This window comes from Podarcis gaigeae (assembly GCF_964106915.1).
Source record: "Podarcis gaigeae genome assembly, chromosome: 2".
Taxonomy (NCBI): Eukaryota; Metazoa; Chordata; class Lepidosauria; order Squamata; family Lacertidae; genus Podarcis; species Podarcis gaigeae.
Window position 1 is genome coordinate 51761640 of NC_139679.1, and position 26587 is coordinate 51788226.

Genomic DNA, 26587 nt, shown 5'->3' on the forward strand with positions numbered 1-26587 from the left:
CCTAACTATAGAATTGCCTTTAGACAGCTTGGGAGTCAAATAACTCCATGCCCTCCAGCATTTCTCCAATGAAAATAGGGACATCCTAAGGAAAAGTGGGACATTCTGGGATCAAATCAGAAACAGGGATGCCTTCTCTAAATCAGGGACACCCCTGGAAAATAGGGACCCTTGGAGGGTCTGGCATTATACCTGGTTCCTTGCTCTGTTGAAATCAATATGCTAATGATTAAGGGGTAGGCTTCCCATACAGATGGTATAGTTTCTACTTTGTCTATTCTAGTTACAGATAGTATCATCCCCCTGTAAACCAGAAAAGGTCATGATTCTGTCTTAAGCTTGTGCCATTTTGGAAGCATCAACTGGCAGAAATGACCTGCAGAATCCGAGACCAGGGAAAAGAGATGGCGGAAGAAGAATGGAAGAAATTTAAGGACTATCTTAAGAAAAATTGTAAAATCATTGAATGATAGAACGATGTTGATTTAGAAATTAAGGGGTTTTCAGCTGTAATGATTAGGTATCAAGAAAAGAAAGATTAATAACTAAATTGAGATTAGGGGAAGGATTTGCTGAATTGAATTAATTAGAGATTGGAGTACAGGAAGGGGAGGTATGAGGAGGTCGGGAAAGTAAGGTTTATGAATATAAGGGATGGAAACTATACTTGTTATTGTATGTGGTTTGTATGTATTGTATGTATTTCTTTTTTTACCTTTTTTCTCTTCTTTTCTGTTTTTTCTATTTTAGATAATTTTCTGAAAACTTTAATAAATATTTTTTAAAAAAACAACATTTTGGAAGCATCAAGCTGGAGCCAAAGTTGTTGTGAAGTATTACAGCCACTCTCCTACCAAAACCTAGGAGATAGATAATGCATGCATACACATTTCTACGTGAACCATAAGTAACAGGCATGTTGCTGCAACTTCTATGTTTACAACCCAAAACTGCCTTGAAATTTAGAAGAAAAAACGAACACATACAGCTCTGTACAAAGATCATATTTTATTGGGGTGGGGGGGGGGACAGCAGAGGGAGGGGATCCAGATCTTAAAGTGCAGACAAATCTTAAATAGTAAAAATGTATGCCACAATATGCACCCACAAAGAGATAAGCATCCTATCCACCTCCCCCTATAAAAGAAAGTAGGTCACTACAGCTTCTGGTCTGTTGGAATGACACAGCAAAGAGGATCACTGCATTTGCTGTAGGGTTCACCTTGGGGCCTCTTCGGAAGGTCTCAAGTTTTAGATTTTGTATTCCATGAATGAAGCAGGCCTGAAACTGGCCAGAGACCTTAAACACATGAAGGCAGCTGGGCTCCCCACACTGCAGAAACAAGACCCACCCAAAACACTCTCCCACCCATCCCACCCGTGATCGGAGAGAAAGATTTTTAGAAATGACAGCATAATGTCTGTTATTTAGTGCATGCACATACTGTCTTCTAGTGGCTGACTCACAGAAAGGGAAAAGTCTTCAGCCACTGTTCTGCTGACCAGAGACAGCACCCTTAAAAAAATAAAATAGCCCTGCAACAGGAATTTTTTCCCCCTGCAGAAGCCATTTCTCTAGCCACATCAGTCCATTTATTCACTCCCCTTTCTCACTTGCAAGTGCGAGTCTAGCTCTGATGTGCAGCAAAGGGGGGGGGGGAGTGGGCAAATGGATCTGTTACAACACTTGGGCACTATTAGAGTCTGCCGGCGGGGGGGGGGGGAGGCGATATTACTCCTTGCCCTCCTGAAGCTATTGATCTTATCCAACACATTTTAAAAGCTTAAATGGCAGCCTGAGAGAGACTACAGAAGTTGACAGGAGTGCTCCGGCACAGGTCAATATGAAAAGCCCTGAGATTTAAATTCAACCACCATGTGGACAATGTCTCCTCCCTGTTGGGCCCTTGCCTCTGGGCCTAAGTCAACAGTAGTTGCCTTGATCTGGTTTGGCAGAGAGCAGGACAGGGAAGCAGGCTGACAGTGTCAAGGGCTGCAAAGAGCATCTTTCGACAGAATCAATTGCAAGGCACTTCTGTGTGTCCTGCCTCGTTTCCTTGTGGTGAGGAACGCTCACCTGGTTTCCATCGCAAGAGAGGAGCTGCAGCAAGAAAGGTGAAGAAGCGACTTGCCCAAGGTCTTTGGCTGACATGAATAGTGAGGATCTCCGAACCATATAATCATCATCATCTCTCCCCACCAGAACAAAGTATCTACGTTCCAATTTTTTAATGGCTCTTCGCTAATTTCATTAACCAAGAGCAAAATCTAGACAGCTGGCATGCCAGATCTATTTGAGGTGCTTCTCACAGGCCACTCAAAGAGGAGAATTCTGAGGACACACTTAAAAAACCCAACATCCTTGAAAGGATTTCCCTTACCCACCCTTCTTCCCAAACTCCCCCTTCCCTCCCCTTTCACCCACATCAGTTTTGCTTGGTAATCCTTCATTTGCGAGAGGGTGGGTGCTCTCCCTGCTGAAGAACCAAGTCCCCCAGCATCCTTCTGCAGTTTCCTTGAGGGATGAGAGGCTCTTGCACTGCTCTAGCCTTTCCCAAATGTGTCCCAATGCTCGAGAGGGGTTCTTCCCGGAGATGGAGGCCCAGTGACCCTTTTATGATTTCTTCATTTCCCATTCCTAGAAAGAGGGAGAAATAGCGGAGCTGATGAGTCCTGGGTTGCAAAGGAGACATGAAGGCTAGAAAGAGCCCTGGTTCCAAAGTGGGATTCTGGAGGTTTGGGGCCCAGTTCCAATGAGTCTTGTGGTTTGCCATTAATTGCAGGATTTTACTTTTACAAATAGCTGGAGCAGACCAGGAGAGGGGAAGATCTGGATCAGGACTGCAGCAGTGAGCAAAGGGTTAGGATTCCCCCCACCAAGGCCCTCATCCAGATCAGGCCTCTGTGCTGGGAAATTGTGAAAGGAAGATTCTACCCTTAAGGGCAACAACACCCAACTACAGTTTACACTCTGTAGTACGCACTAACATATGATATACATGCCACAACACCCTTGTCAAAGAATTTAGCTTCCACTAGGGTCAGCCTGAGGGTGACATCCCCTTCTGGGGGCCGTATGCTGGTGGTGGACCGGGCCAGAGACTAAAATGGACAGAGCAGTGCATGCAAATTTTACCTTTGCACAGTAAATTGCTTTGTTTCTACACACGTTCAAACATGCCTCTTCACCTTCCATCCAGGTAAGCCAGAGGCATGATCAGAGTTTGGAGACACATCCCAGCCAGGGAAAAACACCCAAGATCGATGAGGAGCAAGGCTTATGAGAGGTGTAGCCTGTGCAGGTGTGGCCTGGGAAGGGTCTCAAGGGCCAGATAAAGAGGGCTGCATTTCGCCCCCAGACCTGATGTTCCCTACCCCTGTGTGAGTCCTGAAGATTTTGGGAGAGGCAATGAGGAGGGAGAATAATGCTGCTGTACCTTGGCCTTCTGCAGCACATTCCCCTTGTGGGCAGGAAGGAGGGAGGGTCTTCGCTTCCTCATTTCCGCTGCGCAGTTAACCGGGACCAGGTGCTCAGGGGGGCTTCCACTTGACTGGGGCACAGGCTCCTGCAAGGAAACGTAGCAAGAAACCGAGAAGTTGTTCAGAGATTCAAGCAGGGGGAGATACTAGAGAAACCACGTTGCTATCACTAAAATGTATTTTGGGCGGCATTAATGGTCTCTGTGAAAGAGAAAACAGGGGTGGAAAGCTTAGTAGGATGGGTTGCCTTCTCTCACGCCAATCTACCTGTCGACGAAGACAATCTTTAGAGGCCCTTGTGGAGCTGGCCCCTGTCTTCTGAGGTTCGGTGGAAAGCAAGCAAGGAAGAGGAGGCACTTTTCAGCTGTTGGATTTCTTTTTACACAAGACTTTCTGTAAAACAGGCCTAGCTGTCATGGTGACCCCTCCAGATGTTGTTGGACTGCAAGTCCCATCATCCCTAACCCTGGTCCATGTTGGCTAGAACTGATTTGCAGCCTAGCATCATCACGGAAACACCACACTGGCTACCCCTGCTACGAACGGATTGCCCTTTGCTCTGCTGCTCCACTTGTTTCCCCATTGTTTGTTATCATTCTGGGAGTCATCCTGGGAGGAGTGGCAAATGGATGCCTTAAATAAGTATCCCCTTTCTCTGGGGCTTGAAGCAAGGCTGACGGTTTGGATGGGCACCCCCATCAAGGTTAGGATCAGCAATTACTGAAGGGTAGGGCAAGCTCCTTTGCATTCAGAGGATCCTTGGTTCGATCCCTGACATCTCCAAGTAAGACAGGGAGACATCCCTTTCTGAAACCCCGGACAGCCCCTGATAGTCAGAGTAGACCAGGCTTCCTCAACCTCAGCCCTCCAGATGTTTTGGGACTACAAATCCCATGATCCCTAGCTAGCAGGACCAGTGGTCAGGGATGATGGGACTCTCAAAACATCTGGAGGGCCAAGGTTGAGGAAGCCTGGTGTAGACAATACATAACTAGGCAGACTAATGGTCTGACTCAGCAGAAGTCAGCTTCCTGTGTTCCAATAATCCTGGCTCCCTGGGCTTTTGTGTGTGCCCATTTTTGTTCTGTGCTTATGTGGGAAACGATCATCGACTGAAGCAGCCCTAACCGTCCAAGGCGGAAAGAGGAAGCAGCTGTCTCCTCCTCACCTTGTTTTCAGCTTTGCTGGTCACAGTCAGCCCCAGAGCCGGCCCTCCTGCCAGTGACTGCTTCAGCCTGTCTTTCACCTCGGTGAGCTTGAGCTCAAGGTCCACGCGCCTGGCCTCGTTGGCTTTGCACTGATCCTCCAGGGCCGCAACACGTTGCTCCAGCTCTTTCAGGTCTTTCCCTGTTTAACAGACACATGGGAGCAAGGTCAGCCTGTGGCTCCAGGCTTGGAGAAGGGGACACATGCCAGGGAGCTTAGAGAAAGTGGGAGGGTGGGCAAAGGCAAAGGGAATTTCGCCCCCACCCAATCCCACCTCCAAGGAGGCATGTGGGAAACAGGAACTGGGTCAACATTCTCGGAAGCTGACGGCTCTTTCTTAACGTGTCCATGAGAGGCAAGGCAGGTCACGTTTTTCACATTATCTGCAACGCATCAAGAGCAGTAAGGACGAAAAGACCTGGATTCTGCCAGCTTCCAGGCAATTAGCTGTGCAATTTCCATTACAAGAATTATTCTTCCAGTAGATGGCGCGCCTGGGCTTTCCTCTGTGGAAGGAGCCTGCAACTGTTTCTGTGGCTAATTTGAAGTTACTGTATTGCTAAGCTGCCAGTGCTGAGAGGGAAAAAAAAAAAAGGGTTTTGCAAGTACCCAATATTAGGGATATATCCAGCACAGAACACGTCAGGGCTGAGAAGTAAGATGCAAAACTAAACAGCAGGTTTGATGTTGCTATTGAGGCAAATACAGTGGTAGGTACCTCAGGTTACATACACTTCAGGTTGCATGTGCTTCAGGTTACAGACTCCGCTAACCCAGAAATAGTACCTCGGGTTAAGAACTTTGCTTCGGGATGAGAACAGAAATCGTGCTGCTGTGGCGGCGCGGCGGCAGCAGGAGGCCCCATTAGCTAAAGTGGTGCTTCAGGTTAAGAACAGTTTCAAGTTAAGAACGGACCTCCGGAACAAATTAAGTACTTAACCCAAGGTACCACTGCATTTTGTAACAAATGCTTCCTACGTTGGCCTTCTTTATCAGCAGCCATCCTCCTTCATCAGGAATAACAGAGACCTCCTTTTGTTCTTAACTGCAAGGAGTCCTAGGGTAACGGGGCAGGTGCTTTAGCCAAGGCCACTGTGGGCTCAGCGTTCTATTGGCCCAGCACATTTTGCCGTCTGAGGAGGAGGACAAGAGGGTGCCTCCTCACCCGCAAATTCATTGAACAGAAGTTGGCAAAATTTTCAAATATCAACAAAGTGGAAGCGTACAAAAATAAACATTATTTTCCATCTTTGGGTTTCATTCATTTCAAAAAATAAAATTTTATTTTACAGTTTATTGTTGTTTATATTTTGAATTATATATATATGGAGGCACTAAAATATTGTAAGTGCTTAGGGTCTCTAAAGGACTTAATCCGGCCCAGTATACTGGACTGTATGTGGGAGGTAAATGCAGCTCAGGAGAGAGGTTTCTGTGCAAAATGGCCAGGGGTGAGGGACGTGGCAGTGGGAGAATTGCTTCTCCAGCAGGGGCTTATACCTGAGCTTCCCTTCATAGCCTCTCGGAGCTCCCGCTTTTCCTTCCGCAGGCCCATCAGTTCATTCCGGATAGAAGCTTTCTCTTTCTCCAGTTTGTCCTTCTCAGTCAGGAACCTCCTGGCGTCTTCCTCAGCACGGTTCTTGCCGTACTTGTAGTTATTGGCATCTGCAAGGGGAGGGGGATGAGTTAAGAGACACGGCCCTCTGTTAGGCACCTGAGGTGAGAGTCTTTTTTGTTTAGCTCTGCCTGCCTTTTAAATGCAAGCTCAGGGGTGAACAAGCTCAAAGATGCACAACACCAGACTGTGGTCTGAAATGAAACTGAACCAACAGTCAAGAACCAAGACACCTGCTTTCCCAACACAGCCTCTGCAGTGCTGCCCAGAAATTGCTGATTGTTAATATTGCTGGCACAGAAGAAGTGGCTTATGGGAGCACAAGCGCACATCCAATTATGAACTGGAGCTGCTAAGACTTCCAGCAAAGCTTGGCATTCTTGTAAAATTGATTTAAACTATTGATACAGTTACAATTTATAGCCACTGGAGAGCTGCCTGTGCAAAACAAAATAATTAAGTGGAACATGTAGCTCAAACTTCAGAGGGAGCTAATGATGATGATGATGATGATGATGATGATGATAATAATTTGTTTCCTGCCCATCTGATTCGATTGCCCCAGCCACTCTAGGCGGCTTCCAACAGAATACACAAAAATACAACAGAACACCACACATCAAAAGCTTCCCCAGATGTCTATGGGAGGCCATATAATTATTTATCCCTTTGACATCTGATGATAGGACATTCCACATGGCAGGTGCCACTACCGAGAAGGCCCTCTGCCTGGTTCTTTATAACCTCACTTTTCATACAGGAATCAAAGATGGATACAGCTCAGCGTTCCTGGAGCATCATAGGAGATTCTAAAAAGAAACTTGGGATTCTCTACCAAGGTCAAGGAACCTTTTGCAGCCTGGGGGCCATGTTCCCTTTTGGATAACCTTCAGGGGGGGGGGGGCGGGTAGAAGCAAAGTGGGTAGAACAACAAATGTGGATGTTGTCTTTGTACATCAGGTTAATTTTTACACACACACAAACACCTTTCTCTATCCTTCATGCAGGAAAACAAGAATCACTATAAGAATTCAAGGTCATACTCCAGCTGTGCAAAAAACACTCACAAAAGGTGCAATGCAGAGCCAGTGAAGGATGTGGCCTGAGGAGAGGCCGGCGGGGTGTGTGTGTGTGTGTGTGAGAGAGAGAGAGACAGAGACAGAGAGAGGCCTGGATTACTGCATTTGGCTTCCTGGGCCAGAGGTTCCCCAACCCTGCTCTGTGCAGAGAACAGTTTTCACAGAAGGAAGGAGACCCATCTCTGCAATTCTAAACATGTGTATTCAGAAGCAGTAGCTACAAATGGGAAACACTGCCAGTACAGTCGTACCTTGGTTCTCGAACGCCTTGGTACTCATACCTTTTGGCTCCCGAACACCAGAAGCCCAGAAGCAAGTTTTTTAACTGTTCTTTGGAACCCGAATGTCTGACATGGCTTCCGCTTGAGTGCAGGGTACTCCTGCAGCCAATCGGAAGCAACGCCTTGGTTTTTGAGTGGTTTTGGGAGTTGAACTGACTTCCAGAAGGGATTACGTTCGAGAACCAAAGTATGACTGTACACCAAATTTTCTATTGAGATTTCCCCCTTCTCAATAAGAAATGTGGGCAGGTTAGGACTTAGAAGCTACCGTTTACTGAGTCAGGCTATTGGGTCCATCTAACTCTGTATTGTCTAGTGTAACAGCAGCTCTCCAGGGTTTCAGACAAGGATTTATTTTCCCTCCGACCCAACTTGGAGAGGCAAAGGATCCAACTGCAGCTGTACTCAAAAGCCAGCAATTCTATTTCCCTTAGGTTTGGCTGTTTTGGGTTGTCAGAACGGCATGCCAAAGCAGGGGCCTGGACTCCCAAGAGGTACAAAAAGCTGATGAAATGTTTTATCAGTATGAAGCAGTCTCCCTCACCCATTTGGCTGGTAGTTCTTGCAAGGCTATTAGCAACCGCTGAGCAGCATTGGGAAAGACCAGCGGGGTGTGTATGTGTGTGTAACACAGTGCTGATCGTACATGTTCAGGGTCATTGCTATCTGGTAAAGCTCCAATCAGTTCCTGTTAACAACAATTTTGACCTGCGAAGGGGAACGGGGTGGAGATCACAGAATCAGTTTTGACGCAGCTCCAAAAGGAGAAGCCTCATTTGGACACAAGGCTTGACTGAGCTTGAGACCTACTGCATTCAAAACACAGGTCCTACCAACAAACAGAGGCTCTTCCTCTGTCAGCCATGTTCTCCCCATTTCAGGCCTGAACCTCAGCTAAGAGAGAAGCTGCAAAGGCAAATAGGTAGTACTGTGCATTAAACCCATCCAGACTTTGGCCCAGCCTGCAAATTAGCAATCCTTGTCCAAATAATGAGAAAGCAAAAACTGAGAGAGAAGTGGAGCCATCAAGCAGCAACTGGGTGTTGTATAAGCTTACACTACTGGAAATGGCTCTTTAGGGATCGTCAGCTCGGAGTCTTTCCCTCTCATTCCAACTGGCTGATAAGACAGCCACCATAAGCATCCCACATCAGGATCCAAACCTACTTGATGCATGGCGCTTGACTTTCACTTGTGGATCCACACGGCGCGATTTCTCACTGCAAGAGGAGCCGTGGCGCTTCACCTGCGACCCTGACGGCCGCCCTGACTTTTCCAGCTGCACACAGAAAAGCACAAAGAAGCCATCATTTCAGATGGTGTCAAAGAGACCAACAACGATGGCCAACATCAAGGGAAGGGTATTTCTAGGATTAAGGTGAAATGTTATCTTTGCTCTTGGATGCTGTGTGTTGTTTATATTTATAGTATTGGAATGTGGGGTTTTGGGGGTATGTTATTATATTATTAATATGTTATTAAGAAATTGTTATTGTTATTGTCACTGTATTGCTATGCTATGAAATTGTAGCTATGCTATGTTTTTGCTATGTTATGAGGAAATAGTTTTTGTAGTGTTTGTCTGAAATGCATCATTATTTCTTTACTTTTTAAGCCACTTTGAGCATTTCTTTTTTGTGGAAAAGTAGCATACAAATAAAATTGAATAATGAATGAATGAATGATGGGTGTGAGCAAGAAGTCCAGTTTCTTCCCATGCAGCATAGCTGCTTGAGAAGCAGGTTAATCCAAGTGCCTCTGCTTGGGCAAAACTGTTTGTCAGTTGCCAAGCACTTGGAAGCACATGCAGGCAGGGAGAAGAGTGCTGTTAGGGAAGGGAAGCAGGGGAGAGAAGAGGGGTATGGCATTTCTGCTTTTCTTTTTTCAAATACCTCCACCTTCTCATAGGGGACTTCATCGTATAATACACGGGAAGCATCTGTTTGGTTCTCAAGGGAGGAGCTGGCCCACCTGAAGAGGCAGAGAAACAGACAAAACATGCTCTACATCTCAAGTACTGATTGCAAAATCTGACAATCTTCACCAGCAAGAATGATTGAGCTCTTCCTGCCACCCTCTGCACTCACAAAATGAATCCAAACACAGGCCCTCCTATGTTGGGTTGGTAGATGCTATTGCATCATAAATTTCTGCCAAGCCCTGTATTTTGGGCAACACAGGAGTGGAGATACCTCACACATATCATATTGGGTGCACACCTGAAAAATGTTGGAAATGTGGAACACATATACTAAACCAAATCAAGTCAAAAGGTTAAGTATGCATCTAAGAAGTTAAGCGTGACTGCAGTTATCCAGGAAACAAGATTGCCTGAGATGCTTGCCAAATATACACTCCCTGATAAATCTGGATATGCCGTTGCATGGTGTGTGAAATGTCCCTTGGTGCTATGGAGATAACAGCATAGAAATCGAGAATGTTTGCTCCATATCAATCTTTTAAACTCGCAGCTTGGATATTTAAAAATTCTCTGCTCCATACATAAGAGTGTTTCAGTATGGGCTCATCTTTTCTTGATACACAAAAGGGCCATTTAAGCCTGAGGCGCAGAGTGTGAGGTTTTCTATGCTTCCTATCTTGGAAAGTGGAACTAGCGCTTGCACCATATTCACACCCATGATATAAACCAGGAAACACGAATGCAGGCTTGCTTGTTTCAGCCTCACATTCACAGTAGCCTAAATGGCTTACTCTATTCTGGTCTTTCAGGTATGATTTTAGCAGGTTGTCATCTTGATTTGAATCATGGTTTAGAGCAGGGGTCGGCAAAGTGTTTGTGGCTTGGTGGGGGTCTCAGAGTGGGCAGCAGGGGTTCATGGGCTGGTTAAACGACCCCCATGGGCTGCTTGTGGCCCATGGGCCTTATGTTGCAAACCCCTGGTTTAGAGACACCAAAAAAATCTGTCTTGCTTTCCTGTCCAGCTTAAACACTTCATTTATTTGGTGGTAATGTAGCCAATCTCTAACTCTATGTTTTAATTTTTCATAGCTCTTTAATTTAAACTTTTCTCCATCCTTTTCTAACATTTCCTCATATTTTAACCAATTTGAGTCCATGTTAAGTTTTTTAACTGCTTTTGCTTCCATTGGTGATAACCATCTGGGGGTTTTATTTTCCATTAAATCTTTGTACCTGATCCAGACATTATACAATGCCTTCCGTACCATATGGTTTTTAAAACTCTTATGCACTTTCACCTTGTCATACCACAGATACGCATGCCAGCCGAGGTTATTATCGTAACCTTCTAGATCTAAGATGTCTGTGTCCTCAAGAAGTAGCCATTGTTTTAGCCAGCAAAAAGCTGCTGCCTCATAGTAGAGCCTCAAGTCCGGCAGGGCAAATCCCCCTCTATCTTTTGCGTCTGTTAAGATCTTAAACTTAATTCTGGGCTTTTTGCCCTGCCAGACAAATTTAGATATATCTTTTTGCCACCTCTTGAAACACTCCATCTTGTCCAGAATTTGTAAAGTCTGAAACAGGAATAACACTCTCGGCAATACATTCATTTTGATAACAGCTATACGGCCTAACAAGGAAAGTTTCAGTCTAGACCATATATCTAGATCCCTTTTGACTTCTGTCCAGCATTTCTCATAATTGTCCTTAAATAAGTTAGCATTTTTTGATGTTAAGTTTACCCCCAGATATTTAACTTCCAGAGTGAAAAGTCAAAGCTAGAAACGGAACTGTTAGAACCCAATACAAAAAACTTATCTAGAATGTATAACCTGCTGCTGAAATGGAATGTACAGGATGAAACGGTAAAATCAGCTATGATTAAATGGGCACAAGATGTTGGTCATGACATTATGTTTGCTGACTGGGAACAGTTATGGACCACCGGTTTGAAATTCACAGCATGTACTGCTTTGAAAGAAAATATTATGAAAATGATTTACAGGTGGTACATGACTCCAGTCAAGCTTGCTAAGATCTATCATTTGCCCAATAACAAATGTTGGAAATGTAAGGAAGCTGAAGGAACCTTCTATCACCTTTGGTGGACCTGCCCAAAAATTAAGGCCTACTGGGAAATGATCTATAATGAAATTAAGAAAGTCCTTAAATGGACGTTTTCAAAGAAACCAGAGGCTTTTCTTCTGGGCATGGTGGGCCAATTGGTACCGAAGAAGGATAAGACTTTTTTTATGTATGCAACCACGGCAGCAAGAATTCTTTTAGCAAAGTATTGGAAGATGCAAGAACTACCCACTCTGGAGGAATGGCAGACGAAGGTGATCGAATATATGGGATTGGCAGAGATGACCGGCAGAATCCGTGACCAGAGGAAGGAGGCGGTGGAGGAAGATTGGAGAAAATTTAAAGTATACCTTAAGAACTATTGTAAAATATCGGACGGTTAAGATGTCGAGAGGCTAGAAACAAAGAACTACAGCTGTAAATCGTAAATTAAAGGGGGAAACTTAATGAGAATATATAGAGAAATTGACTGAAGGGTTGCTGACACATTATAAAATAATGATGCAGAGAAGGGGAGGTATGGGGAAGTCATGTTTTATGTATTTGTTTGTGATTTGTTTGTTTTTCCTATACCCTTGTTCCCTGCTTTTTTTTTGTTTTGTAAAAACAATAAAAAATTATGATAAAAAAACAAAACAAAAAAATCTGTCTTGGCAGATTTGTTGCTGGCGTAGGTGGTCTTAACAGAAAGTTTTATCCTCAGAGACTCTGTTGGGGGCAGGGAGAACATCAGGCAGGCACTCTTGCCTGCAGACGTGGACAAGGTAGTTTCCACACCTGGCTGCATCACTAGCAGAAGAAACGCTTACATGTAAGAGTGTCTCACAGCATTGATGATGTTGGCGATTTTCTCCACATCCACATAGTCATAATGCAAGGCTTCTGGGGCTGTCTGGGAGCCAGTTTCAACCAGCAGGAGCCCAAGCCAGCGCCCCAGGTCTTCATAGCTGCTCGCCTGAGGAGTAAGACAATAGTTTCAAGTGAAAGGAAGCACATATTACTCTGGGCAACAGCCAAGGCCACGCTCTTCCCACAAGGAAACATGGTCAAGGACATGTCTTCCCAGAGCGCATTGTTCCTTTACACCAGGTGCCCCATTTCCCAAATTTACAGCTGTGCGGTTCACCATAGGAATATTTGCAAGGCATCCTGTGTGTGCAAGGCTCACACTGCTAAGTAAGCGAAAGGTCTCTAAAGAAGCTGGGGAGGACATGAAGTCTGAATATATTGTGTGTATTATTGGAACTCTGATGTTGGGTAAGATTGAGGGCACAAGGAGAAGGGCACGACAGAGGATGAGATGGTTGGACAGTGTTATAGAAGTGACCAACATGAATTTGACAAAACTCTGGGAGGCAGTGGAAGACAGGAGTGCCTGGCGTGCTCTGGTCCATGGGGTCACGAAGAGTCGGACACGACTAATTGACTTAACAACAAATTATTGGAAAGGGCCACAGCTCAGCCACAAAGCATTTGCTCTTCATGCACAAGGCCCTTGGTCTAACCCCCTGCATCTCTGGGAGGGAGTGGAAGCATCCTGCTGAGCCACTTCCAGTCAGTGTGGACATTACTGAGCTAGAAAGACCAGTGGTCTGACTCTGAATAAGGAAGCTTCCTATTATTATCCACATTCAACCAGAATATCTGGCTGTTCAAGGCTGTCCCACATGACCCTGAAAATGGGTTGTGATTTGGGTTGACAGTGCACAGGCAGAGTTCAGGGGTGAAAGGGGGGAGTACATTGCAATCCTAGGCATGTCTATTCAGAAACAAGCCCCCTTGCATTGAGTGGGACTTAGTCCCAAGTCAATATGCCTTCAACACAGGCTGATGTTTTTATCACAGCACCACAAGGGGAAGCCTTTGCAAAAGCATGGCAGAACCTCAGCCCACATTTGAAATGAATAAATCAAGATGGGCACGTGGCCAAAGAATACTATGGCTTCACCGCATGCTCTCAATCTCTCTCTTGGTCTGCTTAGAGATCATGTTTTATGTATATGTTTTCGGTATGATCTTTATATGCATTCAGATGTCCAAATATCTGCTTGGATCCCGTAAGGTCCAAGTGAAGTTATAGTGCATTAAGTGAAACTCAGGCACATTTAAGATTTCATCATACTTTATGAAACAAGCAGCATGAAGTAGGTTAATTCTGTTAATATGATAAATAAGAGAAATTATTTTCTGCTGCTGTGAGATACAGTTGTGCCTTGGAAGTCAAATGGAATCCGTTCTGGAAGCCCATTCGATTTCCAAAACGTTCAGAAACCAAAGAGCGGCTTAGCCGCGGAAGTCCCATCAGATGTTTGGCTCCCAAAAGAACATTCGAAAACCGGAACACTCACTTCCGGGTTCTGATCATTCAGGAGCCAATTTGTTTGGGTGCCAAGGTGTTCAAGATCCAAGGTATGACTGTATACAATCCATACTGCTTTAACAAATGCCTTTACCACAGCCTGAATTTCATGTATATTTGTACCGCACATGAAGGGCTCTAAAGAGTTCTTCCAGCATTCAAGGCATTGCTCTTAAATGCTATGTTTTGCAGGATGCCCAGATGCCCAGCCTTGTCTGCCTATACCCTGGTCGTCGGTCAAATCAAGGCTCTGCCAAAGGGACTGCAGCTTCCTCAGCAGAGCCGTCCAGAGTGAATCCTCACTCACCTCCAAGGCAGAGACTTCTTGGCCGTTGCGAAGGATGCGGAACGCAAAGGGGTGCTTGGGGCCCAGTCCTGGTGCCACCTCACAGCCCCTGAGGACGACGGCATTCACGTGGGTCCTTAAGTCCGTCCTGTCCTTGTGGAAATAGAGGGTGTTGCCTTTCAAACGACACCAGCGCTCCTTCCAGCACTGGTTAACCAGAACATTCAAGTAGCCTGTCAGGAGATGAACAAAGACATTTGATCAGCAATACAGTGACCATTATGAGATAAATAAGGGCCTAAATCTTGTCTCCTAGGAAACAAGGAAATGCTGAGCTTAGGCATGACAGATTTCAAATCAGAAGATCAGTTCCAAGAGCCAAGCATTACTTTAGCTCAATGAGATGTTTGCCTGAATGAGTATCAGCCAAGTCACTTGGGTGGAATCTACACATATAAAAACTGCTCTGAAAATGCTGCCCCCCCCAAAAAAAAGCATTTTTAAAAACACATTGAATTTTCCATAAAGCTCACCACCTCCATCTAGTGTCACATTGTATACTGTACTTAAAACACACTTAAAATGTTTTATTTGCAGCTCTATAGCTGAGTCCTTGGACTGTGTTGTTTCGTGTGTGTGCATAAAATAGATTATGAATGTCAGTGCTCTTGTCTTTGCCATAAAGTAGCTGATTCACTCCTATAGGTAAGAAAAGACAACTGCACAATCAAACAATTAAGATTTAACTATCAGATATGGGGTGGGCAACATATTTGGAGTGGCGGACTAGACACTCTCTAATTTCAGAGGCACCCTATATAATGCTAAAAGTCGGCACCCCCCAACCTCTCACGCTCCGTTCTGCAGTATTGTTGTTGCATCCCCTGCAGTGCAGCATTGTATGACATAACACAGTGCAATCGGAAACTGGGACAAGGGAGCCCAACTGTACCCCTCTTAAGGCACCAGCTAATGACTGGTTTGCATTTCAACTGCCCTCCTGCTCCAGTACAAACCACAGCATGGGATGTCTTCCTCCGTAGAGGATGTCTGGGTGTCCTCAGGGGATGGCTTCTTCTTGGAGAAGCTGATTATTCTGGTGATTTTCCTCCCAGCCGCTCGACTTACGGAGCCTTTCAAGTCTGCCAAGCCACTTTTTTTGCCTTTCCCTACAGGGAGAAGAAGCAGAGCTTAAAACAAGACATGGTGTATCTGACCAAAGAAACTGTGAGGAAACTAAAGGTCTGTTCTCCCTGACCTCATACCTCCAGAACACACACACTCTCTCATCATAACAGATTGTAAAATGTCATGAAGAGGATAAGGGAGGTCAGGTGAAGGGGTAAATATGAAAAACACTGGTCTGAAATACAGCTAGAAGCTACAGGCTAGAGCATTCCCTTATGGGTATTAAGAGCCAACTGAACATAGCAGCAACACAGAGCAAATTCAGAAACAGAGTGCTTTAGCCTTCATGATACAATTTTTACAGAACTAGCATGTGCAACATGGCTCATTAGTCCCAAAGAAAAGTGCAGGGTGACCGACCTAGCAATTCTGGCACGATGGTAACTCTGCTCCCAATGGGAACAGCAAAAGGGGTCATTGTAACACAAGATGGAACCTGGATTTTGTTTCTTTAAGCCCAGGATCTATTTATTACATTTATCTCCCACCCGTTTTCCAAGGAGCTGAGGGAAGCATTTAAGGCCTTTCCAACTTCACAACAACCCTGTGAGGTAGGTTGGGCTGAGATGCAGAGACCTGTGTGCATTGTGGTCAAGCAGGGATTTAAACCCAGGTCTCTCAGGAGCTCTACTCCAAGTGCTGTGTTTCTTGCTGCCTCAACCAAAAGCAACACCTGGCTCTTAGGGGAAAGTAACCAGGGACTCACCTTGCTCATGGGCCTCTCTCCGAGCCATGGAAGAGCCGTTCTCTGCAGTTGCCACACTGTCCGAGTCAGATGTCTGTTTGTCCTGAGATGACCTCTGGGCAAAGGAGATTTTTGTTGTGAGCATAGCAGGGGAGAAAGGGTTAAACTCACAATTCCTTGGCTGCTCAGGCCCCCTATAACAGCTAAAAGAAAAACTGTGCACACTGATTGTATTCATTCATGAACATCACTGCTACTTCGGCTCCAAGCAAGAAGCTACCTTGTCATGGTCCACCTTGCAGGTAAGCAGAGGAGATGTAAGAACTTCTGTTCCACTCAGTCCCCCTCCACTGGGATTGCTCACTTCCTTTATCACCTGCAGGAGGAGAGGGTTGAGTGTCAAAACAAGGGAAACACTGGTAGCCCATCAGCTGCAACTGAAAGCTCACTTTACTGCAAACCATCCAGCGATGGCTTCTCAGGAACAATGGTGCCACCAAGTCTCAGTTACCTGACAGAAGGGAAACAGTAGATTCCAGTACTGAAAACTAGCAATCAAAGGGCCAAACTGGACTCCAGCAAGTTATTCTATCGGGCCCTTGGTGAGACTACCAAATTTTTAATCAAGGGTACGGGAAAAGGTTTGCCCATCGTGCGTTTTGTAAACAGTGCTATTTTTCTAGGAAAAGAGGTGCCAAAACTGAGTTCCGGTGAGTTCTGGCTGGGGAAAAAAGTCCTTCTCATAAGGAAATGGATAGAAAGTATGTCCAATCTGGGAGAGATAGAGTTATATGCCAACCTTAACTATTCATCTCTCTCTGGGATTTTTTAATGTAATAAAGTGGCTTCTGAGAATTCAAAAGCAGGGTATTATCCCTGACCTAAATAAAGCCAGTTTTTGTATTTTGTCCTAATTTAACTCAAGGCTCATTAGCTCCCAAGACAGTTCACTGGCTGGTTGTCAATGACTTTTGCTCTTCCTATCTCTGGTTTCTGTAACATTTCAGCCATGGATGTTGACACATGATTTCCCAAGGAAACCCAAGTGAGGACTGGGGGTACAGGAAGGCAGACTTTTTTTTTATTTCTTCCAAAAGACCCACTTCCCACCTTGTCACCTTCAGCAATAGGTTGTCTTCAGGCTTCAGAACAGGTCTGGGTGAATTAAATTCAGCTGCTCAGGTATTCTCATTTCAGAGACTGCAATTTCTCAGCTGCAAGTGGGGTTTAGCCAGCACACCAGAGTGCCTATTGGATCAGTGCCAACAAAGTATTGACATTTCTGAGGAAGGGAGGACCTGAAGAGTCGCATCCCAGGCCAGCGGGGTGGAAGTGCTTTGAGCCAGTGAGTGATATGGAGCAGGGGCAAAGACAGAGAAGTTCTAAAAACAACCAGTACAGGGAGGAATAGACGGTTTTAATAAATGCTGAGGTTCCTGACAGTACTCATGCCAAAGTACACTTGCTCTGCCAAGACGGAAAAGAAATTGAACCACAAAATGCACAAGACCTTTTTAATCCCTGGACTCAGAATGCCATTATAATAAACTACCTAGCCTGCGTGTTGCATTGTGCTTCCTTTGGTTTAACCTCCAACATCCAAGCATCAATCCCAAAAAGATAGCCTGGAAAGGTGCGGGCAGCAGGGACGCGTGTCAAATTGAAAGAGTCGCCAATTATGCCACAAAGCTGAGCTGGAGGGGTTAAATCTATGTGTCTTTCATGGAGATCACCTGCTGGTATCCATGGCAGAGAGCCATTAGAATGAACAAGCATGGGGCTATCACGATGTTGTTTTAAACCACTAGCATCTGTTAGGTAGAAATTGCCACCACACTGCGTCCAGATGTCAATGGACTCCAGCTCCCATCAGCTCCAGCCAGCCAGGGGTGATGGAAGTTGTAGTCAACTGGAAGGCCACAGGCTTGGGGGCAGGCAAAGGGAGGGAAGAGAAAGCGCAACTGAGAAAGCCAAGTATCAGTGATGCAGCATACACATGCGTGCACACACACAAGCCCTCTCCCACTCTGTGTTTTGGATAGGCAGGAATAGTAGCTTCTCTGAGACACTACCCTCAAGAACAGGCATAAGCAATCTCGGCCCTCCAGATGATTTGAGATTACAATTCCCAGCATCCCTGACCACTGGTCCTGTTAGCTAGGGATCATTGGAGTTGTACTCCCAAAAATATCTGGAGGGCTGAGGTTGGCTATGCCTGATCAAGAAGCACTGAAACCGCCACCTTTTTCAGACTCTGCCGTCAGGCAGAATTGGTGATGTCATCTCGCAGAGCTTCCTACTGAATCTGCAGTGCTTCAGAACAAAGGCAGGAAAGAGTGGGGGTGGGCGGGCAAGTGTGAATCAAAACAGCCCCTTTCCTGCAGCCCTGAAGTTCCAGACTATAGGAAGGGGGTGTCAGGGTCTGCCCTGCTGGCTGGCTATTTCTCTCCTGCAGCCAGGCAAGGGTGATAAGAGACTGAGTAAGAAAGCCCCCTCCTCCCCACTGGAGAGATAACAAGTGCTTTTCCCACAGGGCCTGATACACTTGACCAGATCTACAGTGGTCAAGGCAGGAGGGCTGTTCACATGGAGGGGCATTAGTTGGCATTTGTGTTTTGATGGAGCACAGAAAGAGGGGGTTTCTTTTTAAAATGTGTGTGTGTGGAACTGAGCTCTCCTGCTGTTGAGGGAAGTACCTTCAGCCACTCCTCGGCCTGCTCTTTGCTCTGCACGGCCAGCACCAGGGCCTCAGCGCCCGGCAGGGAGAAGCGCAGCTCGTGCTTCTTGCGACGCCCGTCCTTCGGCACGTAGACAACGTTGCAAACGCTCAGTGGCACCTCGAGGTGTGGCTGCCGATGCTTGGAGCTTTTGTAACACTAATGTTAAAAAAATAGAAAAAGCACAATGTTCATCACTCTTTCCAAGTTGGGTCTTTTTCTTGTACTTTTCGTGGCTCCTCTGAGCACAGAGAAAAAGCAGTGGAAAGGTCCCATGTCGTTGTGGGGAGGAGGAGGTGCACAAAAGGAAAGAAGAGAAATGATTGGGAACTCCCATTGCTTAACCAATTACTGTGCCTTAGAATCGAAGGTTTTTTACAACCAGAACAAAAAACAGAAGTGCTGAAATCTTATCAGTCTCAAAGAAACAGCCCCCCCCCCCACTTAACTTTGGGTCATTACATACAGATATGTGTCCTGTTGCCCTAATGAGTTAAAGGGGGCTGGGAATCAGGAAAACCTTTTTCCAAAGGTTTGATAGCAATCAGAGTAGCGGTGGGGCTTTCCCCACACCACATAATTATTTGAAAATGTCAGGTCAAGAAAGTGTTGAACTCTCCCCTTCCTCCTGGTGCTTTTCAAATTCCCAATAAAACTTTCAGAGAATGAACACCAATTGGAGCATCATGCCTGGGCTTTTCAACACCACCTTAAAGAAGGGCCACACTGGGCTTGGCATATAAATCTGCAACAAATCTACAAATACTGTTAGTTATGGACCAGCTATTTGCAAGGACAAAGGATGTGTAAAAAAACAAAAACTGTGACATACACAGTGCACCATATCTTTGACTTGGCCAGCAAAAGGAACTATGCAGCTATGTAGATCTGTTGACTAGTCCTTCCTTTTTCATCAAAGTTGCCAACTCTACCAGTCAGTGCCAGACCCCAAGGAGAGTGGGCCTTCCCAGCCATGCTCATGCATGCAAAGTCAACTGATTTGCCAGGCGTCTTTGGCTCATTAGGAGGACTCTCCAACTTTTCTCCCCCAAACCTCCCCTGCTTTCCTGCATGTGGCCAGGTGCTCCACAAGCCACCAACTCACCAGGAGTTTGTTGTCCTTGATGACCGTCAGCTGCTTGGCCCATTGCCCAAAGCGCTTCTTCCGCAACAAGAAAGCACATATCCTGCAGTCCTTCACCAGGTTCATGGAAGCTTCCTCTGATGGCCATTGGTGTGTCAGTCTCTGACCTTTCCCATCCTCTTCCTCCTCATCATAGGACTCATAGGAGCTGCTCATGGCATCAGAGTCATTGTCTACAAGGAAGCAGAGAACCCTTAATCACCCAAGGTACCACTGCCGACACCATCAACATCCTATATGTGGATGCCTTCGCTCCTTCAGTTGGAAGCTCTGCAAGAGGAGGCACTTTTTGGAACGCAGACGATTCTACATTTCCTTTGGCTTCTTTCCAAGCCTGCCTATGACACTGACAGGCTGCTCCAACTCCCAAGCTAGCATTTATGGATCTCAATAGGGCAACTATATCAATGCTGAGTTCTTACAAGGCATGTTAAATTGCAGAGATCCAGTTTGTTGCCCTACGTTCCACCTCCACTGAAGCCAGTTTCCCACAGGCACTACATAGGCACAAGCTTGCTATCATGCCTCAAATACTCTGAAGTCTATTTCTTCTCCCTACAAGCTATGTTCTGAATTTACTAAAGATTGGGCTTTCCACTGCATTTTCCAAGTTACTTTGTTTTTGGTGGTGGTGGTGGGCAAGGTACTTATAAATGCATTGTGTTTCAGGTCACAGTAAATATACCAGTTCATATTATTTCTGTAATCTAAAGCTCAATGCAGTGATAGCTGTTCTTTACATTTCCTGCAAATTAAGATAAACCCTGACTGAGGCAATTTTAGTGGGCTGTGGGAAAGGCTTTCACTATTATGCAGACTCTAGAAAAGCCCAAAGCTTTCTGTGAGGTGGAGCTTTATTGGGAGTAGTAGCTTTTTAAAAATTGGGCATGCTTTTTCACAAAGGCTCTTAAGAGTAAGTGCTGCAAATATCAGATCCATTGGTCCAGCGTGGTCCCTGAGGCACCCTAACCCCAGCGGTAATATTTAAAGAGCAAGTTTCTACACTGCAAGGTTGCAGGCAACAGTTCCTAAACAGGAATAGAGTGCGCCTACCACTTATGCAAGGACTTGGTTTCAGGATCCACGTGCAACAGCAAAATTGTACAGTCAGGAAACCCCAGAATTATCCCCTGCAAAGCAGAGAGGGCTGCTTATCAGGATGTGGGAAGGTTGCAGGGGATCCCTTAAATCTTCCCAGGGTCCTCTTGCAACCTTCCCAGGACCCTGCTTACCTGGCTTTGGGAAGGTGATGCGAGGGGCTCTGGGGCTTTCCCAAAGCTCAGTAAGTGAGGAAAATCTGCTGGATGCATGGGCGGGGGGGGGGGGGGGCAGAATTAATAAATGGAGAGTGGAGAATGGTGGGTTTTCCCAGCTCTCAATTTATTTATCTCCCCCGTCCCCATCTGTGTAAGGTTGTGATCATGTAAGTAAAGCAAGCACAAGTTGTGGGCTTACCGTATTGAAAGTTGTATGCACCAAACCTAAGCATATAACCTGCAGCACTGCATATAGTAGTCCACATTAATGGACAATTTGCTCAGCCTTACCATAGGTCTCTCTCTCTCTCTCTCTCTCTCTCTCTCTCTCTGTGTGTGTGTGTGTGTGTGTGTGTGTGAGAGAGAGAGAGAGAGAGAGAGAGAGATCTTTTTCATCCAGAGGGCTACATTCTCTCACGGGCAACCTTTTGGGGACCACACACCAGTGATGCACAGGGCCAGAGGCACTGTCCAATGTGGAGCCACATTGAAGTCAGAGGTTCCTACACCTTGACTTCCTGCATTCTTCCCCATTCACAGAGTCAAGGGCTTAGGCCAAGTGTCCCATTCCACCTGTGGCTATACAACACATGTCTTTGCAGCACTACTTACAAGAGTTTTTCTGTTCTCCATTTATTCTGGTGAGGGGGTAGTTGCTATCTGCATCTTCATAATACCCATCCTCTATGGAGTTAGGGGGACTGGAGCTATCTGTAGAAGAAGCAGATGACACGTTAGACCATTGCATGAACACACACACAGCTCACCCACACTTCTGTTTGTCCGGTGCTTTATTCTGTTTGCCCTGTGATTTCTAGGCACAGGTCCAAGAGAGTTTTATTTTATCCCACCACTTTCCCTGGGAAAACCCGCTGTTGACTGCTGAATCAAAAAACCTGAGGGATGTTTGTTCCGACTCAGTGCTAAACAGCAGGTTTTCCTGGGGGAAGTGGTGAGATAAAAGAAATACTTCTTGGACCCGTGCCTTGAAATCATGGGACAAATGCAAGTGTGGATGAGCCCCAGAGGTTTCCACTGTGTCTGTTCCTTCTGTGGCACAAAGGCAGTGAGGAAGATTTTATTGGAAGGCAGTTCTGAAATAAGCCAATCAACTTCGAGAAGGTTACACAGGACAGCCTTTACCTCCAATGAAGATAGAAAAAAGGCAGGCAATGGGATTAGGAGGCAACAGGACTCTGAGGGGAAAAACTGGAAGCCGTGTCCGTGGCTCTCCTCCGCCATTTCCCAAATGGCCACCAGACACCAGAACCCCACCCACAGAAGAAGGGGCATCACGTATGGGGTGCTGAATGATACATTTAATGGCTTCTGCTTGGAAAAAGTGCTCTGCTTCCTGACACGCCCTCCAACACATATCCCTCATCCATACACGGGGTGAATGAGAACTCAGTTCTAATCCCTTCTGTCTGGTTTTTCCTTACACCCCACTGGGGCACAAAACTCTCCTAAAGAAAGAACGTCCCTCCCCTCCAGAACATCTCCTTCTTGTTTTCTTCTGGACTTTGCCAGGGGCGATTTTTCTCTCAGAGTACTGCATGGCAGGCCTCACCCATTCTTGACATTGCTGGTGGTTTTGATGCCATGAGGCACACAAATAATCTCCTAATTTTCTGTCCATGCCTTGGGAGCATAACTCAGGGCCCAGTGCAGTGAGGGGTCTACATTTTGGGGACCCTGGATCTTGAACTGTTATGGGGGCTCATTTGCAACCAGCAACAAGGTCTGGGCAACCACTGCTATCTTCTTTAATGGGGTTGTTCCACCACAGATCCCCACACCTTTACAACATATGTGGGATTGCTGAAATATATGCAGCAAAAAGTTAATTCATTTGAGTTACGCAGCTCAAAAATTGGGTCTACTAGACCCAAAGCTTTTCAGTAAGGTGGACTAAAGTTGCTTCTGGGGGCCCTCCAGGATGAGAAATCCTGAAACTTCATTAGTTTCATAGTCAATCTGCCCCAGGCTCAGTCTTCTATCAGAGGCAAGGGAAACAAGAGCAGGTTCTAAGTTGATTTCTCTGCTTTTCTCTAACCTAACAGGCGGAGAGAGAGATTGCTCAGGCCTTTCACATTCCTGCCACTCAGGGTTTAGTGACACATTTCCAGGCAAGTCTGAGCAAACCACTGCTTGTGACATCTGAGAGTCTGGGGGTGGAGAGGGCAGGGAAGCAGGAAAAGGGACTGTGACAGCCCGGCCCCCCTCCCCAGCGCCATTTCCCTCCCTGGGGCCTATGAATTATAAGCCTGTCACTTGTCAGACACCTGGGAGGAGCCTTTGTTTTCCTAGGTCGATATGGGAGTGCCAGCACACAAAGCCATGCCAGGACCCAGACAACTGGATGGCTTTCTCTCTCTCTCTTTCTCTCTCTCCTGCTCCCAGTTAGACTTACTGTGGGATGTGATGTACTCGGGGGCTTTGCCTGGGCCCAGTGGCAGGGCTTCCTCATAATAATCTTCCGGAGGAGGAGTGGTGGGCAATGGTGGAGGTGGCTCCCCAGATACCTGTGAGAGGGAAGAAGTAGCATGGATGACCTGGAGAGGTCTGTGGTGTTATAAATCTGGCAACTGGGTATGCCCATGCAGTCCAGTATTCTGTTCTCACACAGACAAATCGGGTGCTTATGGGAATCCCACAAGCAGAACCCAAGTGCTGCAGCACTCTCCTCTTGTGATTCCTAACAGCTGGCATTTGTGAGGCACACTGCCTCTAATAGCGAGGGTGGAACACAGCCTTGTCCTCCCCAAAGCACAGCCTTCACTGTGGCTCTTTGTGATGGGTCTGTCTGTGACTCAAAGCAGGGACAGGCTTGCACGATCTGCTCTGCATTTTACTGGAATCCCAAGATCTACCGACTTGAGCCAGGTGCCAAAGACATGTAGAGTTAGAATGAGCAGATGCTGAGAAGGGGGTTCGGTTTTTAGTATCAAAACTGAGCTGAGCACAACATGCTTCTATGCAAACACCCGTTCCCAGTTACCCTGAGCTTACTTCATTTCAGCAGTCTATTTGGGGGAATGGGAGTCATATTTTTTTTAAAACAACTGAAAGTCAGAAATCCTTGCTGATCTATTGGAAATTATATATTTTGTGAATCACCCTGAGACCATCAAATGAAGGGAGGTATACAAATTTAATAAACAAGTAAAATTTAAAAATCACCAGGTGTTTCTGGTGCTACCTTCTGCCTATTCCTGACTTAAGAGCACTGAACTGGGAGCACAGGAATATAATTATGGATTGTATCCAATATTAGCCAAAATTGTAATAGGTCCACTGAAATTACTAGACATGACTAAACCCATTGATTTCAATGGGTTTACTCCGAGGAGCACTTTGTTGGAAACAACCCTATGCATGGCTTGCTTTCAGAGAACCACTCCCATTCGGACAACGGATGGGCAACTTCTGTTCTTTCTCCGCCACCTCCTCTCTCCCAGACATGGCAAATTGCCACCAAGCCTTCTTCTTAGACTGGAGACAGACAATTCTCTTTTTTAAAAAAGTTAGAAGTGGTTTGACAGAGGCTGCCCTCCTCATCGTGCAGTTGTTGCACAGACACACTTCTTTTGTCCCACTATTGCTTCTGGCCAAACAGGTTTGTTTAAAACAATACAAGATGCTGACAAATCTGTTCCTCGGAGGCAAGAGTGGGATGAGGGAACATACCACAAGTAGCAATGCCTCTTTCAGAATGCCTTCAGCTCTCCAGAAAAACAACAAGAAGAAAACTTCTTGTTGGTCTCCAGCCTCACCTTGTGTCCTCCAGTAACTGCACCCAGGTCTCAATGTAGATCAGGTGCATTTCTGAAAGGGGATGGGCAAAGATCAAATGCACAGCTAGGACTTTTATCCCTGGAATGCATATGGGAGGAGAAGATGGCACAAAAATGTAAGTCTCCCTTCCTTACTGATCTGTTCCTGCTAACCGCAGCACTGGAAACAACATTAGGAAAACTGAAATGAATGTCAACACAGCTTTCCTCCATGGTAAGCTGTATTTTGCAGAACCTTAGCAAGGTGTTCTTTGTAGTTCCCCTCCAGATATCAAGTGCTCCGCCATAACCAGTCACAGTATCATTAGAACCGAAAGTGGAATAGGTTAGCGGTAGAGCATATGATTTGCATGCAAAATATTTCAAATTCACTCTCCAGCACCTACAGGCAGGACTGGAAAAGTTTCCCTGACCTAAAACCCTGGAGAACTTCAGCCTGTTAGGGCCACAGATATATTGAACAAGATGGACAAATGGTCTGACTCTGTATGAGGCAGCTTCCTAGGTTCAGCAGTGGAAAACTGAGGGTTGCAAGGACTTACCGTTTTAGCAGGCTGGCTCCTTGAAAGTTCCAAGTTAATGCCTTCTTTCACCTCCCCATCATCCTCTTGCATGTCCTGAAGATTGCCTAGGTTGCAGTCTGGTAGGAAGGTTGGAAGACAGTCACTGAGCAATGCCGCCATCAAACCTCACATGCAATCTCTGTGTTGCATTACAGAGCCCCTATGGACATCCCTCCCTCCCTCCCACTGCCCAAAGGAATTACAGATGCTAACATCTGCGCCCACAATGGTACAGGGCAGTGGAATTGTTTATCCCCTTGCTCCTGAACCACTATGGGGTATGGGGAAAATTAGAAGGTTTGGGGACGGACCCAAAGAGGGGACAAGGTCAAGGAGAAAGTGTAAGTCAGGAAGAACAGCCACATTCTGGGATGAGGTTTATACAATTGTGCAGTTGACCCTTTTACCCTGATGCTCTGTCTAGCTAGGCATTTTGGGGAATTATAATTTGAGGCTCCTAGAATGGATAAGACCTACTGAGTTAAAACTAGCTGCCAATGGAGGATTTCCTTCCATTGGAATTATTAGCTTCCAATGAGTGATTGATTTTATGAAGAGTTAAAACTATTCCCTGCCTGCTGCTAATGACCCCACCCACCCCATGGCTGCTATCCCCCCCCCCTTTTAAGTGCATGTTAAATGTAAGGATGGATTTAATGCCAACCACTTATTAATATATTTTGTGAATTTTTCACAGATATCTTCTTAATAGACATGTTGCAAAATATGTCTGCACAAGCCCCCAGGTTGCTGAATACTAGGGTGATATTGAATCACAGGTATCTTTGAATTCAAGAACAGCTGATAACCAGAGAGGGATGGTAGGGCCCCTTCAACTGCAAAGGATTAGCTTTTTACTCATGGGTCCTTCTCTGTTCTTCATGGATTTCTCCTGCAAGGATTGTTAGGAGGAAAGATGGAGGGA

General features: G+C 45.9%; 1 protein-coding gene across 1 annotated transcript in view; it reads right to left on the reverse strand.

Annotated features, from left to right (window-relative positions):
* Nucleotides 1–989: 989 nt before the first annotated feature.
* Nucleotides 990–26587, reverse strand: part of AFAP1L1 (actin filament associated protein 1 like 1) — a 73252-nt gene continuing 47654 nt past the window's right edge. Inside the window, exons 4-19 of the mRNA XM_083718995.1 lie at nt 25642–25739; nt 23716–23827; nt 21915–22013; nt 20008–20219; nt 18882–19061; nt 16466–16561; nt 16207–16300; nt 15329–15481; nt 14334–14545; nt 12477–12622; nt 9554–9632; nt 8829–8940; nt 6187–6351; nt 4649–4827; nt 3438–3566; nt 990–2638 (exon numbers count right to left, since the gene is read on the reverse strand). Coding sequence (XP_083575121.1) covers nt 2615–2638; nt 3438–3566; nt 4649–4827; nt 6187–6351; nt 8829–8940; nt 9554–9632; nt 12477–12622; nt 14334–14545; nt 15329–15481; nt 16207–16300; nt 16466–16561; nt 18882–19061; nt 20008–20219; nt 21915–22013; nt 23716–23827; nt 25642–25739 — 2090 coding nt within the window. The 3' untranslated portion in view covers nt 990–2614. The remainder of the gene's footprint in view (nt 2639–3437; nt 3567–4648; nt 4828–6186; nt 6352–8828; nt 8941–9553; nt 9633–12476; nt 12623–14333; nt 14546–15328; nt 15482–16206; nt 16301–16465; nt 16562–18881; nt 19062–20007; nt 20220–21914; nt 22014–23715; nt 23828–25641; nt 25740–26587) is intronic.